Source organism: Podarcis erhardii, assembly GCF_964252035.2.
Source record: "Podarcis erhardii genome assembly, chromosome: 9".
In the NCBI taxonomy this organism is placed as follows: domain Eukaryota; kingdom Metazoa; phylum Chordata; class Lepidosauria; order Squamata; family Lacertidae; genus Podarcis; species Podarcis erhardii.
In genome coordinates, this window is record NC_138512.1 from 19,428,477 (window position 1) to 19,445,571 (window position 17,095).

A 17,095-nucleotide genomic window follows, 5' to 3' on the forward strand; every position below is an offset into this window, starting at 1 on the left:
TATCACTGTTGCACCATTGGCAATCGTCTTCATTGCTTTTAATTCTAACCAATTCTCCTTTGAATAAGAGCTTCTGTAAGCAATAAATTTATTGTAGAAAGGCAGTTGCACTGTGTTCTTTCCTACCTGTGGTGCTTTGGAGTCTTAAGGTATATTTATTCATCAATTGCAATTCCCAGATTGGATGCCAAGTAAGCCAGACAGTGCAGTCTGAATGCAAAAATTCTTGAATTTGGACAGTTGTATGACTTAATTTTTTTTCCTTTTTGCTATAGTACAAACAAAATCCAGAAATGTTTAAACAGACAGCTCGACTTTGGGCACACGTGTATGCTGGAGCACCAGTTTCTAGTCCAGAATACACCAAAAAGATAGAAAACCTTTGTGCTATGGGCTTTGATAGGGTGAGTATTGGTGCCTCTTATGAAAGTGATAAACCACAACATGTCTATCCTTCCGTACGCAGCAACAGAACTTTGGTTACAAGGCCTGCCTTGTGTCAGATACTCTTTGCTTACTTGGGTAGAAGCTTCTGTTAGATTATCTTTGTATTATGCCTTGATTAACAGCTTTTTCACTACTTCTGAAGCTCAAGGAAATCCGTTTAACACCTGATTTTCTGTTAAGTAACTGACTTTAATTTAGCCATGGTCAAACTGACGTGTAAAGTTTCCTTCAGGCTTGTGCTGCAATTGGGTTTACATAAAGAACAGGTGCACACACTGACTTGAGTCTTTTTTTTCTTTTTCTTTTTGTCTTTGCAGAATGCAGTAATAGTGGCCTTGTCATCAAAATCATGGGATGTAGAGACAGCAACAGAACTACTTCTGAGTAACTGAGCCATGTGCAGAGAACTGCTTCTGTAGCCCAGCTTGCCCTTTTCTTGAAGAGCCTCACCATCTCTTATTTTTAGGTTTCTATATAGATTCTCTTTCAAAACTGGCATTCTTGCCTGATGCTATCTAGGCATTATTGGAGACTGAAAAAAGAAAAAAAAACCTGCTCTGTAAATAAAGCTAATTAAACGTCTGTGTAAATTTAAAAAAAAGGGGGAAATACTTTAATTTTTTCTTACTAAATATTGTAAATTCCTTGAGCTTGGCTAAAACAATGGGGGACAACATGCCTACTTTAGTCTTAGCAGTGTGACCCAAGACTAGAAGGAATTTGCATCAGGATTTTGACTTTTAAGAATTTATTCAGAACACATCTGATTGTGTCCATAATCATCAGTCATTGATGTCACTCATCCCAGCTACCTTACCTATGTTTTTTTAACATGGATCCTACGTGCCTGTGGACCTTATATTTGCATGCTTGTATTTTACATAGACACTTTAAAAAAAAAAAAAGTAGGGTAAACTGAACAGAGCACTGTTTGAAGTACTTGAGTATTCATTCTTGTAACTTTTTCCTAAGACTTTCCAAATGTGCTCATAGATCAAAATGACAGCCTACTCGGAAATGTTTTCACTTCTTAAGGAGTAGCAATCTTCCATTTCTTCTTTACCTCCCTCTCCCCCCCCCCCCAACTGCACATGCAACTAAAATAACACACTAGAACCTCCAGAATTTGTGGGTATGTGCCATTTAAAGTAGCCTAGTTTCCCACTTCCAAGTGGTCTATTTTGAATAACCAGTAAAAGTGTTTCAACCATTGTAATTTCTACACAATTGTATAAAAGGTTTGGTATATCTGGACATAGCACAAGCAAGTGGAGCTGCTCTTTTGTTTCTTATGCAGAAATCAAACCTCTTTCAATAAATTCTGGATAGAATGAATTTGCCGAGAAGAACTGGTTCTCTGTTAACACTGAGAATGCCACCTCTTTTCTCTAGTATTTGCTGTGATGCAATCAGTTTGGGGGCAAAAGCTTCCTAGTTTTTACTTTGGACATTGTTTTAGGTAGGGGTTGCTTGTAAACCTCTAAAGTCCCTCTTGTGCACATTTCCCCCAGTTGACACTTGAAAGTCTTGGATTGTTGTTTTTTTACTGTAAATATATTGAATGCGAGTAGAAGTACCTGCTAAAACAAATGTACATACAGTCATACTTTCTATTCATTCAGAGAGATCTAAAATCTCCAAATCATTAGTTTTTATACCTTTGTTGCAAGTTGTAATATCATTACAGAACTGCATCAGGAATTGCTTTTGAGCAAAATGCAGAGATGCAGTGTCAACGTAGAATTCTGCAAGGTTATTTTCCCATTCCTGCCCCCAACTCTTCTGTACTGTAGATAGGAAAGTTTAAATCGGTCCATTTTTTAATTGAAGAAGCTGCATCACCACTTTTGCTAATCAGCCATGTTGCATAACTGTTAAGCATCTAATGTGAAGTAGAGAAATGGAAGAGATGAGAACCTAAACAATGCAGAATTATTTTCTGCAGTACGTATGTCTTAAGCTGCCTATAGATTCAAGTTACTAGGACACAGAAAAATAAATTGTAGTTTATATCTGTGCAATGCAGAACACTGTTGATCTCTTCACATCCTATTTATGCATTCAGTGATTGTATGGTTTTTCTTGCAGTCCTGTAAATCACTTTCAGATGCCAAAGGAAATGTGATTTTTGTTTTTTCCTTGATATATATTTATTTTTTTTAACAAGTTGCTGCTGCTCAACAAAGTTTTTGTTAAATAGTAGCCAGGGCCAGCAGAACCCTGGCAATCTGCCATTTGTGTTTGTAATTTTTTTTTTTTAATGGTCTATATTTTGACGAGTTCATCTGCAGCTTTGTTTTACCCTGGTGGTAATTGTGTAAAAATGGCTGATAGATTACATTTTCCCTTGTTCTTTGCAAATTATTAAAGGAAAGATCGTGGAAGTGGTTAGATGGAATGAAATGTCTTCTGCTTTTCCATCTAGATCATATTAATCATTTTAAGGAAGCTTTCTGTGATTGTGTTAAATGAGTAGAAAAAGTTTGAACACAGGAGAAAAAGCTTACGCTAAACATAATAGCTAGGACTCTTCCCTTGGCTACATGAAACTCTTGGTATTGGTGGAAGGATTCATATAGGTGCTAGGTTTTCCCTTCATGGTTCTAGTGTAATGACAGTTGTTTTGTCACTGCACCCAAGAGGAAGTTTTCTCAAGAATTGAGCAAGAATCCTTAACTTACGTTGATGCCAGCTGGGACTCAGTTTCTAAAGGTATGTGTGCACGGCTTGGTAGGCTGTTGAGCTGAGTAAATTGCTGCTACCCAGCTCAATCTTAATTTGCTGGTCTTTAATTATTCAGCGTATCATTTTTCACTTCTCATTACTCTAAAAATAATAGTCAGGCAGCCTTGCAGTTATTGTGAGCTGTGCCAGTTATGGTGGAAGAATTGCTGCACAATTCACATACACCACACAATGGATGCTAATCATGCAATAACTTGTTTCTGGGAACTTTTAAGCAACCCGTAGATTTTTAAGAAATCCAGAGGGTTGGAACTGGTTTATCTCTGTTGAGTACTGAGATTATAACCATTGACTGCTCTTTCTATGGAGGCAAGAGAGAAGAGATGCCCTTCCCATTGACAGGGGTCTCAACAAATCATTGTAAGTGCCAAAAACACTCCACACAACTAATTGGGTTTTTAAAAAGCCAAGTCCATGCTTTCGTTCCTATACTGAGCTGCCATTAAAAAGTGACAAAGTACAAAACAATTTGTACTCCTGGTGATATGTGCTGTAAAAAAAGGTGGTTAAGCAGCATTTTACCTCAAGCATTGACTTTGGAACATTTTGACCAGTCAGGTACTTCTATAAATGTAATTAAATGATATTTTATGATATCTTTGGAGAGGAATATCGAGGTCCAAGCCTCAGCAATCTGTCTAAAAGGAGAAACTCTGGTTGAAAGCAACTTTGTCTTCAAATAAACCAAATGGTTGCAAAGTGAGTAAACTATGCAAACTCAAACTTGTTCAATAGAAGAGTTAGACATTGTGGAATGTGCACCTTGCCTTCCCTGTCGTTTGCTTTCTTATATTTTACAACTTAAGTGATGGCAATGACACTGGGCTTTTATTTTTTAAACGTTTTGGTGGCTTTTGCAGTCATTGTTCGGATAAGAACCGTGCTTCCGTCACGGACATTTTGATAGGCTCATAAATAGTTACCACTGTCAGATTTTGAGTTTTATTGGGTACCCAAATGCATGATGGGCAGTCTGGGAAGCTTAGCACAGTTAACTGCAAAAATCATGGTTGAAGGGAGAATGTTGCAATCAAAGACTTTTCTAAACAAGGCTTAGTTGCATGAATATAAGCATAGGAAAAACATTTAGTACAGTTGCTGAAGTAGCAACCATCGTGATAAGAGCTGCAGTATTCACTCTGCTTTGACATGCAAGTACAGCTACATCCTTGTTAGACTAATGCTCCCAAAGTGATTTGGGGTTTTTCAATACATAACCCAACCTTCAGGTTTTTGGGTTTTTTAAGTGCCATACTTAATCGGCCTACTCTTCTACTTGGAGCTATTAAATGCCCCTACCTGCTTTTTTTGTGTTTTACTGTAATAAACTCGTGACTCCATTCCCTAAAGGATGAAAGTTTGCAAGCTGTGTATTGTATGACAGTGCTGCTTTCTGGTTAGTCCCTCTGCGATGGGAAGATTCTACTAGTTTGAAATAACCATCCAGAATCATGCCAACAAAACCCAACAGTACTATAGGAGCCCATTAATAAAATTTGCATTGTGGCGCTTTACATTGATTTTTAGAGGGGGCCTCCCCTTTCAGAAAAGTGGTACTGTCAAAGATCCTTGCTGACCTGTTGCCGTTTTCCATTTCAATTTATGTTGTGGGGGTGGGAGGTTTTTTGGGTTTGGTTTTTCTTCCCAACCAAGATGACAAAGGCTATTTGTAGGAAGCTTTCAACTGGACATTTCATTGTGAGTGAGCGGGCTGCAATGCAACGTTGGTGTTTGCGTCTCTTGAGAATAAAAGCCACGCAACACTTTTGTATGCCATTTTTCTAAAAAAATAATAATAAATACACTTTAAAAATGTTGATTTCCACTGCAAATGCTTAACAATAAATGCATGTTTCCCTGAAAATGCTTTCCATTTTACTTTGTGGTAATCAATCTCTCCAGAACAGGAGATGATGCACCACTATTTAAGTGTGATATAATGGTCTCATTACGTTACAAGAGTGATGACCCATAGACCAGCAAGTTGGATTTTATGGAGCAGACGTGTGCAAATCAACCAGTTGTGTTTATGCTTTGTTAAAATCTTTTTTAAATTAACGGGTGGCTGAGGCATTGCTACTTGAGTGTTCCTTGCAGCATTAGTAAACTCCTTTGTTCTCACTACTTGTTGCCTTTGCGGCCAAAAACCTTGGAATTTTCTTACTGGGAATCTGCTCAGGGGAAGGCATATTACTTCTCCTACCAGCCTAAGTTGCATTTTTCTGCTGCAGAGTAGGCATTCTTCTCCCCAGCCCAAACAGCTAAGAGAAGGAACTTCCTCCCAAAGTAGATACGGAACCTTCCATATTGTGGCCAGTATGCTGAGCCTTGGGTAACACACACAAAACCATTTCCTAATCCACAATAATAGAGCTTTCATATCCTGGCAGCCCTAAACTACCCCTTCTCCATGTGCCTATTGCTGAGGCAGATGTGCCGAAACACTTAGGGGTGGGGACAGAATGTTCTCCTTAATCTTTAGGTTTACGTTAAAGTTGCTGTTGTGAATAAAAGGGGCATGCTGGATCCTTTGGGGCACTGAGAAACAATACTAGGTTGTCTTATTGGGAGCAACTGAATCACAACTGGTTGAACATTCTAATAGTTTTGCCAAGAGGCAGCATCGGCTGAGGCAAAAAAGTTAAGTCTAGGATGCACACAACTCTCTGGTCGCTCACATGGCTGCCTGCAGGTATCTTTTTCAAATCTCTTGCTCTTCCTCTCAAAGCAGCCCAGGGTAGCAAAAAGCCCCATCACGTACTGATGAGCTGTGCCTTCCTTGAGTTACTTGGCACAAAGTTCAAAATGCAACAGCAGCGCACACATACAGCCGCCACATCTCTAGGTCTTCCCCCAAGGAAACCGCCTGAAATTTTGGAAGGAGAAATGGACGATTTTCTCCCACATCTAACTCATCTGTGAGTACGATAGCAGCAGCAGAAGAAGAATGGAAGCACCAAAAGAAGCACCAACAGCTATGCCGTGTGGAAAATCAATGTAACTTTCGCTGTAAGAGAGGAGACCAAGCATAAAGCATCATCTCTTCAACTACAATGGGTCTGGGTTAGAGGATCACGCTCCAAGCTTATAGATCCTCCTTGCAGACACAGCTGTGTGTCATCCCCAGCGCATTTTCAGAATGAACTTTCCGAAAGGAATAATGCTCATAGTCAAGTCCTGGTAGAACACTCAGTATAGTGGTACCTCGGGTTAAGAACTTAATTCGTTCTGGAGGTCCGTTCTTAACCTGAAACTCTTCTTAACCTGAAGCACCACTTTAGCTAATGGGGCCTCCTGCTGCTGCCGTGCTGCCGGAGCACGATTTCTGTTCTCATCCTGAAGCAAAGTTCTTAACCCAAGGTACTATTTCTGGGTTAGCGGAGTCTGTAACCTGAAGCGTCTGTACCCCGAGGTACCACTGTACATGTGAAAAGGTTCCAGAGGTCTTGGTGAACCACTAGCTTGACATGAGTCAACAGAGTGATGCAACAACAAAAAAAGGCTACTGCTATTCTAGGCTGCATCAACAGAAGTTGATAAGGGAAGTGATAGTCCTGCTCTTTTCTGCCCTGGTCAGATCCCACCTGGAGTCCTGTGTCTAAACCCTGCAATGCAGGACTGTCAACTAAAGCATCCATGACAGATGGCCATCCACACAAAACCCTCAAGCTGTTTTTCAAGGCAGACTCCAGACCCTTGCTGGAAGTGTCCTTAGGCCTCTCTTCTGTACATAGGGAAAGCACCATGGAGCACATCTGGAGGTGGTCCATGACATCTGGAAGAAAGTAAAATTGGTTAATCAAACGGTGGTAGACTTAGATCTACACACACTGGACTGGTAGCATCCTGACAGATTAAGAAACAGTATATTTAGGTAGCTCTGAAGTTCTTTCCTCTGCATCTGCACTGGGGTATTAAGGAAGCTCAGATCAGGTTTGCCAAACCTGGTGCCCTCCAATGTTTTGGACTATAACTACCATAATTCCTAACCATTAGCTAGCAGGGGTTGGTGGGAGTTATACCCTAAAACTTCTGGAGGGCATGGGATTACAGAAGGCAGGTTTGGATTGATCACCCATGCTAAGCTCTTAAAATTTAATATAGAACACTAATGTTTCATTGACCTCTAGCATCTCCTAGATGTAATCCATCATTTTAAAAAGCCCACCTGATGATGGTACAAACCCCTTCAAATACAGTGGTACCTCGGGTTAAGTACTTAATTCGTTCCGGAGGTCTGTTCTTAACCTGAAACTGTTCTTAACCTGAAGCACCACTTTAGCTAATGGGGCCTTCTGCTGCTGCTGCCGTGCTGCCGGAGCACGATTTCTGTTCTCATCCTGAAGCAAAGTTCTTAACCCAAGGTACTATTTCTGGGTTAGCGGATTCTGTAACCTGAAGCGTATGTAACCCGAGGTACCACTGTACAGTACATGTCTTGCAAGAACACATTCAGTAATGACTATCTTCATAGCCTCTGTCCCAAATTAAACACTGGCGTAGAGATACTTGCTATGGGGGGGCCACCAGGTGGCGCATTGGAAGATGGCCGACAATAACATCTCTCCGACCCACACAAGGTAATTAAGAGGCTGCTATGGGAAGTATTCAGTCTTCCCGATCCCCCAAGGAGATGGGGGGGGGACTGCCTTGCCAGCGGTGTCCATAATGCACCCCCGGATTCGAAAGAAGTGGGTGCCGGTCACTTGGCATCAGCCCTTGGTGAAGTCGGCTCTTCCTGACGCTGTCTCCAATCTGCGTGTGCTGGTTCGCTTTAGCTCGAAAATATAATTGGAAATATACAATTGGAAAGAAGCTAAAGCACATACATCAAGCAAAGTTCGGGAGATAAGACTGCTGATTAATGGATCTCTGGGATCGGAGCGGTGGTGCAGGACAAATAAATCAAGTGATGAAGCGCCATTAAGAGACTGGTATGTCTGGAGTGAAGAAGGGGGCTGGAGGAAAAACCTTCTTTTCTTTGCCTTATGGGAGTATTAATAACCCTCCACCCCAAAGAAAGAAGAATCGCCGTATTTTATTTATCACAAGCAGAAATTTAAAAACTGTGGGGGGGGGGGGAATTAAAGAACAAAGAGAGGATTGGTAAATATCGGAGAATAGAAAAATTCTATGACGCAGTTTTAAATGGTGTCTTGTAAGGCAGGCTTGTCTAAGAAAGACGGGGGGAGGAGGACCAGGATTATTGGAATGTGAATGATGATTGGAATGCGATCTTATCCTGGCAGAGCCCTCTTTGAGATATCTGACAAGCCTGGGAAAACTAAAAGGCAGACCGAAGATAAACTTTTGAAGGAGGAGGGGGAATGGCGACTGTCCCTATGAGATATGACTTGTGGAGTGTGTAAAACCCACACAGACGATGTTTGCTTCCGACCTGCTTGTGAAGATTATCAGAGATCGCAAAGAAAGGAATATATGACAACAACAAGATGAAGAAAGTAATAAAGAGACTATCTGGACAGAACTGTTTAATTAAAGCAGTAATAGAAGTGATGTTTGGACCCTCGTTCGGAGCTTGATGTATGGGTACCCCCAACAAAATTTTAAAATCTGGCTGTATAATTTGGAATTAATGTGATTTGAAACAATGTGATTTGATTGGCCTGTTAATAAAAATTATGTTAAAAAAAAAGAGATACTTGCTATGTTCCTCTGATCAGCGCTAAATATTAAAAGGTTACAAAATGCAAAATTCAGAGTTTCAAGAAATTGTATTCTAAGACCTTACAGGACAGGCCGATTTTGATTCAGCAGATCAAAAACCCCAATTCCCCTCAAACAGTCTTGGTAAATCTCCTTGGCTACATACCTTAGTAAATGTATTTTTCATTATACCATCTGCAGCTTCTCTTGTTTCCCTGATATTTTAGGTTTCTTAGAGGTGTTGTGTGCAATACCGGAATGCTCTTTGCTTTCTGAACACTCCAGAATACACAAGTCATCTTGCTGTGAAAACTATGACCAGAGGTTCTGTTCACAATGCAAAATCTTTCTATTTCAAATGGAGTGATGCTTGATTAGCTGTTTCTTGCCTATTTTGTTCTTTTAATCTATGAAATCCAGGGCCTAAGTATTTTACACTACTATCTGGTCCACTGGAGAACACACACTTTCCCAAAGTGTCAAAATCTTATGTGTTGACATCAGTGCTTAGGCAGCAGGAAATTTATTGGTCCTACACAGATACAGAGATGCCATGCAGAACTGAGGCAAAGTAGAAATTATACTTTTCTGGGGAGAAAAATGATACCATATGACACCTAGAAGCATTTATTTTATGCAACAAACTTAAATATGATCATGTGTACGTTAAAAGTGTACACTGTATGCTGAACAATGCCAGGGGGAAAATCAATATTGATGCAAGTCTTCTAAAATTAAACATTAAAAAATGAGCTTGGGCAGGAAGACAAAAACGTAAAACAGACTTACTTTCAATCAGCACAATGCTTAAAATTGAGAGCAATCCTAAACATTTCCAACATTCCTTACAAAGCTGCCAAAAGTTCAACTATTTTTAAAAATTGATATTTTACATCAATAATAAAAATCTGGTGACAAACATTATAAAATCAAATGCTGGGCTGCCTTTACTCCATTAAATTTAGAATATTCCAACAGAATCACAGGAGTAAACCCACTTAAAAGTGATGTTTTTATAAAACAACCAACAATATGTACATTTATTGCAAATTATATTAAACTAAAATGGAGAGGGAAATTAAAAAAAAGATGAAATGTCTACTTGCAAATCAATCAAGTGATTAGTCTCCCACTCAGATAAAAAGTCAGAAAGCAACATGTATAAAAATTGTCACTATGTGACTTTTCATAGCAGGAACCAAAATCTGTACATCTTATTTAGCTGGAAAGAATTATACATAGGAGTCTCCAAAAGGAAAGCAGATGAGAATTCAGGTATTTTCCTTGTGTCTTGGATTAAAATTCTTTCAGTAAGCTTCTATTTTTTTCTTGCAAAAAGGGTGGGCAATACCTGATTCTAGGTCTGATTTTTTTTTAAAGGATCTCATTCTGACTTTCTTTTAAAAAATGCAGCATGAAAATTTATGGAGTAAAACACTTTTAACTCCAGATATGCAGAAACTGGAATCAAGTGTTAAGCAATTTGCTTAATTATTGACTTTTCATAAAAAAAGTCTCTGGGAAAATAAGTACAGATGCTTTTAGCCTCTCTCAAGAGTTTCAGCAGAATAATGTCATCTGAAAGGGAAGCAGATTTTCCTTCTGTTTTCAGAGCTGAAAGCGATGTGATCTGAGTATTTTCAGTTCCTTATACAGGAAATTTCTTGGTTTTTGCAGAAGCTTGGAGCATGCCTTCATTTGGCCCTCCTTTTCCTCCCCTTGCAAGGAAGTTTTCTTTTTACCTTGAAGAGAAGAAGAAGAAAGTTTAGAAAATGAAACTTCCTGGGAAAACGTTCAAGAGCGAAGTGAACTTTCCCCTCTGAAGTGCACCTTTGATTTCTTTTTTTAAAATCAATTTTTAAATTCCTTAATTATTATTTTTTATTAAATTTATATCCCGTCTTTGTTCCATCTTGGACCCCAACATACATGGGTACATGGCATACAGTCATCTAGCCTATGCACACTTACCTGGAAGTAAGCACCACTGGACACATTACCTGAATATTTATGTCTAGGGATTGCACTGTCAATTGTGTTTGTATTCACATCATCTTTGATGTAGGTGATAAAGGTCTGGTTGAAATTCCACTGAGGACAATAATTTGCATTTATATGAGGCTGATAATCTTTTTATGAATTGATTTGGGGGTGGGGAGATACATTACTTTAAATTTACATTATTTAAGTAAATTTCCACTGCAATAATGTAAAGAGCATCATAAAGATGCTGTAGCATTTGTCTAGAAAAGCTCAGCAATTGAAACTCTTGTCGAAGGAAGGAAGGTGGGAAGAATGACAGGAATATAGCAGTTTCGCGTGTTCCCAGTTTATTGACTTTTATTACCTAACTTCCACTAAATTTTTAACATGCTGAAGTACTGTGTGATCTTCTACATCCATGTCAGCGACATTTCTACAAGGACTGACCAGCACCACCTCCTCCCAGCACCCATAATTATACAAACATAGCCCTGTATAATCTCCCTGCTGCACCTTCAAGAAGCCACTCTCTGTTAGTTCTGTCTCCTCAGTGTCTTCCTGGCTGCCTGTATCCTCAGTGTCACAAAGCTTAAAAAGATCCATTTCACTTGGAGAATATCCAGGACTTGATTCTATCTCGAACACTGACTCTCCATCACTTCCCAGCACCTTGCTTCTGAAAAACGTTAGAATGGGAATATCATTTGGGAGTAAAAGCCTAGCTAAATCAAACTAGGAGTTGCACTTCTGTCCTTTGAGCTGAGACGAAATGAGCTCTGCTTTTCGGAGCTTAAGTCAATTTTTGTTAGCATGAGATTTCTCTTAACCTTCTTTGAAAGGGCAAGTGGTCTACATAAGGAATAACAATGGACTTTACAGATGTGTAAGAATGGTTTCTATACTTCTTTAGACAATTATCAGCTATATTGGAACAATATATACTATTAAATACAGGCAACATCTGATTTGCACGGGGTTGCATTCCTGGCCCCCTTTTCTGGCCACTTCTGGGTTGTGGCGATGCACGTGTACATGATCATGCATGCATTGAACAAGCGTAAAATGGTTGTTGCCTGTATACTTCAGTTGGTTTTAACTATGCCAGAGATACAGATTTCCCCTCACCAGTATACATGTAAAAGGATGCCTAATCAAATTCCTTACATAAAAGAATATCTCCTCTGTTTTCAATAAGATCTCAAAGAGCTAATTTAAGCATGTCCAAGGACAGGCCTTCCCAATTTGTGACCCAACAAGCTCAAGACAATCTAGTAGTCATGTACAACATTGATTGGCCACAAGGTGGTGGTGGGATCACAAGTTGGGTAGGCCTACCCAAGAGCCTGCATATATTTGGTACAATTTTTGAGCACCAGATTCGTATGCCATCTCACTGTTTGCTTCTGAAACTCCTCCCAGTCTAAGAAATAGGCTGTGCAGCCAGCCATTATTTGTGGCCACCAACCCTGACCATGTCCCTTCCCAGGAATCTTCTAACATATGTAGAGGATGGGAGTGGGGAGAAGGTAGGATCAGGACTTGATACTACCTCCAGAGAGACAACTGTGAGAGATTCAGGTTGCTCCTGACTATGTGAGGAAGCTGGTCCCTCTCATTTGGTGTTGGACATCCAGTAACTGCCTTTGTGAGCCCTTGAAGGGGGCTGAAATTTAAGAAACAAGCCCCCATGGTTCGGACAACAAAGTAAACTCATCGGACAGTTGTTCAGAAGGCTAAGGATTCCTAGGCAGGCTTCCTTCATACTGATGCTGATGCTTTTGACCAGGGGAATGGTCAGTAGCCAATAGTAAACACCACCCTAGGAAGGCCATATATGAATTAAGTAGGTATCTCTACTCCTGCTAACTCGCCAGGTCAACAGCTAGTTTTAAAAACAATTTTATAATTGACCACAGGTTGAAGGACCAGTAAGACTGGTTAGGGGCACACAAATTCTGACTGGGCATCATGCTTGTCAACCATCTCGACTGGCCCCTCAAGTCTTCCAGTAAGTGCAGAGACCTTGGGGTACCACAGTTCTTATAGCACCACATTGCCTTGTCATGATCCCTGATCCCAGTGAAAACTATCCCTAACACAAATCCTAGCCCCACACCACTTCTAGAAGTCCCAATCCTACCCTGCTGTGCTGCCATTATCCCACAGCAACATGCACACACAGAGGGTAACAGGGAGGAGGTGAATAGACAAAATTGAGAGCAGCCAGGTTGCTCAGGTGCTCTGGAAGAGCTGCTTGCTTCTGAATTTGATTTTCAAGACTGGGTCCAGGTTGCAGTAACTACTCCTCACTGCACACTTGAGGAACTGCAGGCAAAAAATAGATGAGCCAAAGTGCCAAAACACTCTGGAGGAAGGCAGAATTTCTTTCTCATGCCCGAAGAGACATCTCTTCCTCAAAGTTCTTTACCCTGGAGATGGGTGGTATTATCCCTAGTTAGGGGATTTCTGAAACCATTTACACTGGCTTTCCCCACTGATTCTGATGTGAACCAAGCCACACGCAAAAGACTAACTCACGCTCCAACTATGAACAACTTTCTCCCATCATGCACTTCAACTGCTTACTCTGACATGTCTGTGCCTTGCCTTGTGCAAAGTAAACAACAGCCGAGATGCAAAATACATAAGAAGAAAAATCTACCACAGCCAATTTTGCTGTTTACACATGGATGGGGATGTCGAGGATTTTTTTTTTACCTGCTTCCCAACTTGCGTTGAAGAAAGCCTTCAAGTTGCATAACGGCAGGTGAGTACATAGGGGACTAGAGTGCACCTTTAGGGTGCCAGTTGCCCATTCTTTTTTTAAAAAAATGTGTGTTTTGATTTTTCTTATAAAGCATACAGGATAAAAACAATGATACCTAACATTAGGGAAAACAAACCAGCTGATTCCACCAATAAGGGAAATACCGTATTTTTCGCCCTATAGGACGCACTTTTCCCCCTCCAAAAATGAAGGGGAAATGTGTGTGCGTCCTATGGGGCAAATGCAGGCTTTCGCTGAAGCCTGGAGAGCGAGAGGGGTCGGTGCGCACCGACCCCTCTCGCTCTGCAAGCTTCGCGGACCTCTCCGCAAGCAGCGGGAGCGCTACCGCTGCTTGCGGAGAGTTGCTTGCATGCAGAAGCCTGCGCGCACTGAGCTCAGCGCGACCAGGCTTCGCGGACCTCTCCGCAAGCAGCGGGAGCCAGCGCTGGGCTCCCACGGCTTGCAGAGAGCTGCCTGTTTGGGGGCTGGGGCGGGGGAAGCTCGGGCCTCCCCCGCCCCAGCCCCGCACCTGGGGGGGGGGAATAATTTTTTCCCCTTTATTTCCCCTCCAAAAAACTAGGTGCGCCTTATGAGACGGTGCGTCCTATAGGGCGAAAAATACGGTAATAGTTTGTCTGTAGTAATATTACAGAATGTCTCTGTTTGATTTGTACTATTCAGCCCAGAGTTCCTGACCACAGTTGGCCATGTGTATCCGGAGGACTAGTTGCAAACAAGCAATACCATGTTTCATGAAATCTATCCACCTCAGAGTTTTTCCTAAACACAAACAATCTAAGGGTTTTTCCATTAGTGCCCACTTTCAAATTTCTTGATCCCAGCAGCAGTTGCCTATTCTTAACAAGAAGGGACAGGAGCAGCTCATATGGTTGACTGACTGGATCAGGGGTCAGCAAACTTTTTCAGCAGGGGGCCAGTCCACTGTCCTTTGTGGGGGGACGGACTATATTTATGAAAAATATATACAGTGGTGCCTCGCAAGACGAAATTAATCCGTTCCGCGAGTCCCTTCGTCTTGCGGTTTTTTCGTCTTGCGAAGCACGGCTATTAGCGGCTTAGCAGCTTTAAGAAAAAGTAAACAAACTCGCAAGAACTCATAAGACGTTTCGTCTTGCGAAACAAGCCCATAGGGAAATTCGTCTTGCGAAGCACCTCAAAAAACGGAAAACTCTTTCGTCTAGCGAGTTTTTCGTCTTGCGGGGTACCACTGTATATATGAACGAATTCCTATGCCCCACAAATAAACCAGAGATGCATTTGAAATAAAAGCACACATTCTACTCATGTAAAAACACCAGGCAGGTCCCACAAATAACCCAGAGATGCATTTTAAATAAAAGGGCACATTCTACTCATGTAAAAACACATTGATTCCTGGACCGTCCGTGGGCGAGATTTAGAAGGCAATTGGGCTGGATCCGGTCCCCGGGCCTTAGTTTGCCTACCCATGGTCTGGATTTTGGCAAGATCAGATCTCCAAGAGCTGGCCACTCTGCCGACTTATCAGCAGCCACTGCAGCTCTGAATATTCCATGTCAGCTGGCTTTTTAAAATGGAGAGACTTCTGATAATTGGTCTTCCACACTCCCTGACCCTGGTGTTCATCTGCATTTGCATGGGGGGGGGCGGGGCGGGAATCTTTTGAGGGGTGTCTTTTTATACATGCACACATATCTCTGTGTTAAAGAAAACCTGTGTTATGCAAATGAATTTGCTGCATTTTTTGAAAACATGTATTGCTCAGCAATTGGCTTTTGTGTGTGGTGGGGAAGGACTAAGGCTAAGTGAAGAGGAATCAAAGGGCACAAATAAACAAGAAACATGTGATGAGAGAGGAAAGAGTGCGGGGAGCAGTGTGCAGGAAAGTGAAAAAGAAGTTCCGTGGAGATGGTTAGGATTTACTGTGATGTCATTTGGCATTTCTGGCAAATTAGAGCCAATTCAGGACAGCTTCCCAGAGAAAGAAAGCAGTGTATTTGTGTTTACCTTTGTAGATCAATCTGTCTCTGTGCTGGTACTGCTTTTTTCGGTGCATCTTGCTGTTTTGGTGCTTTGGCATTGCTTGCCTCTAAACTCCCTGGACCTTCCTGGCTGGGTGCTGCCCTTTTCCGCCCCCTCCCAGATGGTTTACTTGTTTCAGCATTTTTTGCCATGGTGCCCTGAGATTCAGACTTGGGAGGACGCCCTCTCCTTGGTTTCGGAGGGGCAGGCTGGCCCGATTCATCTGTTTTTTTCTCTTCTGACTTTTGATGAATATTTTCTGCTCCGGCGGCTGTTGCAGTTCTTTTCTTCCCACGCTCAGTGCTAACATTTCCTTGCGTTGCCTGATCAGAGTTTATCTCCTAGAGGGGGGGAAATAAGGCTTAGCTTGTTGTCAGCTGAATCCCTGACAGTCAGGTGGCAGTTATATCTGCTTCAAAACCTTGCAAGAATTTAAGAAAGAAGTTTCCAAGGGCAGCTACAGCAATAACCTTTCAAGTACCACAAAATAATCGGTCCAAGGGGACATACTGTTGCAGTGGGGAATTCTCATTCCCCAAAATATAAAGCAGCATTTGGGAAACTCGTTATAGAAATACAACAAGCTTTGAAGTATTTCTCAGTGTTGTGTCTACTGGCTTAGGTTTTCTACTTAAATTAAAATCCAACTTAAAACATTATGGGCATGAAACAAATTATCAGATGAAACTGTTGACGTTATCAATCTGGGATGTGTTTTCATGGAATGGCAAATAAAATGCAACAGTTGTATTAAAATGTTAGTCACCAATTCCTGGATACAATTTTTAGTCGGATTACCTATAAGTAGAATGTGCTTTAAAAAAATTCAACCATACCTTGTTCTTTACAGGTTCTATTTTTGCTGGGGTGACAGAAATAATTCTCACTGGATTTTCATCATTTTCACTGACACCAGTTTCTGATATGTCTGAGCTCTGCTCTCTGTTGGAAGAATTTTAAAAATCAATTAAATTTGGTTTTCTGTTAAATTATGGAAGGGAAAGAAATCTATTTCCCTTCTTTAAGCCTAACTGGTAAAAGAACTGATCAAGATTTCTTGTAAACTGGTTAATGCTAATGCAAAGGTTTTAATATGCTCCTGCTTCTGTGTTGGATTGTGATCCTGCATTAACTTTTAAAATTCATTATCTTCTTAACTACAGCAATCCCCAGGGTTGAAAGTGGAAGATGTTATTTAAAAAACCATGCATTTAAAATAAATTCTACCCTGAAATACTTAATTTCAATGTTAATCCTAATATTTAAAAATCCATGTGAACATAGATATGCACTCAATCTGTTCTGTTGTTTGAGATTCAGTTTTTACACCTTAATAACTGCTGATATATACTATTATTGTACTGTGTATTTTGGGTCTATGGACCACAATAAAGCTGTGTGTGTGAGTAAAAGAGTTAACAATTTGAGAAAAATGTGCAGCTAGCAATGTGAACTAATCCAAAC

At 40.8% G+C, this 17,095-nt stretch overlaps 2 protein-coding genes across 7 annotated transcripts in view; one reads left to right on the top strand and one right to left on the bottom strand.

The window, feature by feature from the left end:
* UBE2K (ubiquitin conjugating enzyme E2 K) overlaps positions 1 to 1,782 on the top strand; it is a 32,423-nt gene extending 30,641 nt beyond the window's left edge. The window contains exons 6-7 of the mRNA XM_081876009.1: positions 276 to 404; positions 765 to 1,782. Of these exons, the coding sequence (XP_081732135.1) occupies positions 276 to 404; positions 765 to 839 (204 nt within the window). The 3' untranslated portion in view covers positions 840 to 1,782. The remainder of the gene's footprint in view (positions 1 to 275; positions 405 to 764) is intronic.
* Positions 1,783 to 9,463: 7,681 nt separating this feature from the next.
* The window catches only part of PDS5A (PDS5 cohesin associated factor A), a 52,825-nt gene continuing 45,193 nt past the window's right edge, over positions 9,464 to 17,095 (bottom strand). For 3 of the 6 annotated variants that reach the window (XM_081875626.1, XM_081875631.1, XM_081875627.1), the window contains exons 31-33: positions 16,468 to 16,573; positions 15,617 to 15,972; positions 10,501 to 11,518 (exon numbers count right to left, since the gene is read on the bottom strand). In XM_081875626.1, coding sequence (XP_081731752.1) covers positions 11,203 to 11,518; positions 15,617 to 15,972; positions 16,468 to 16,573 — 778 coding nt within the window. In that variant the 3' untranslated portion in view covers positions 10,501 to 11,202. Of the gene's footprint in view, positions 11,519 to 15,616; positions 15,973 to 16,467; positions 16,574 to 17,095 lie in introns of all 6 variants that reach the window. The other 3 variants (XM_081875629.1, XM_081875628.1, XM_081875630.1) reach the window with 3 other exon arrangements.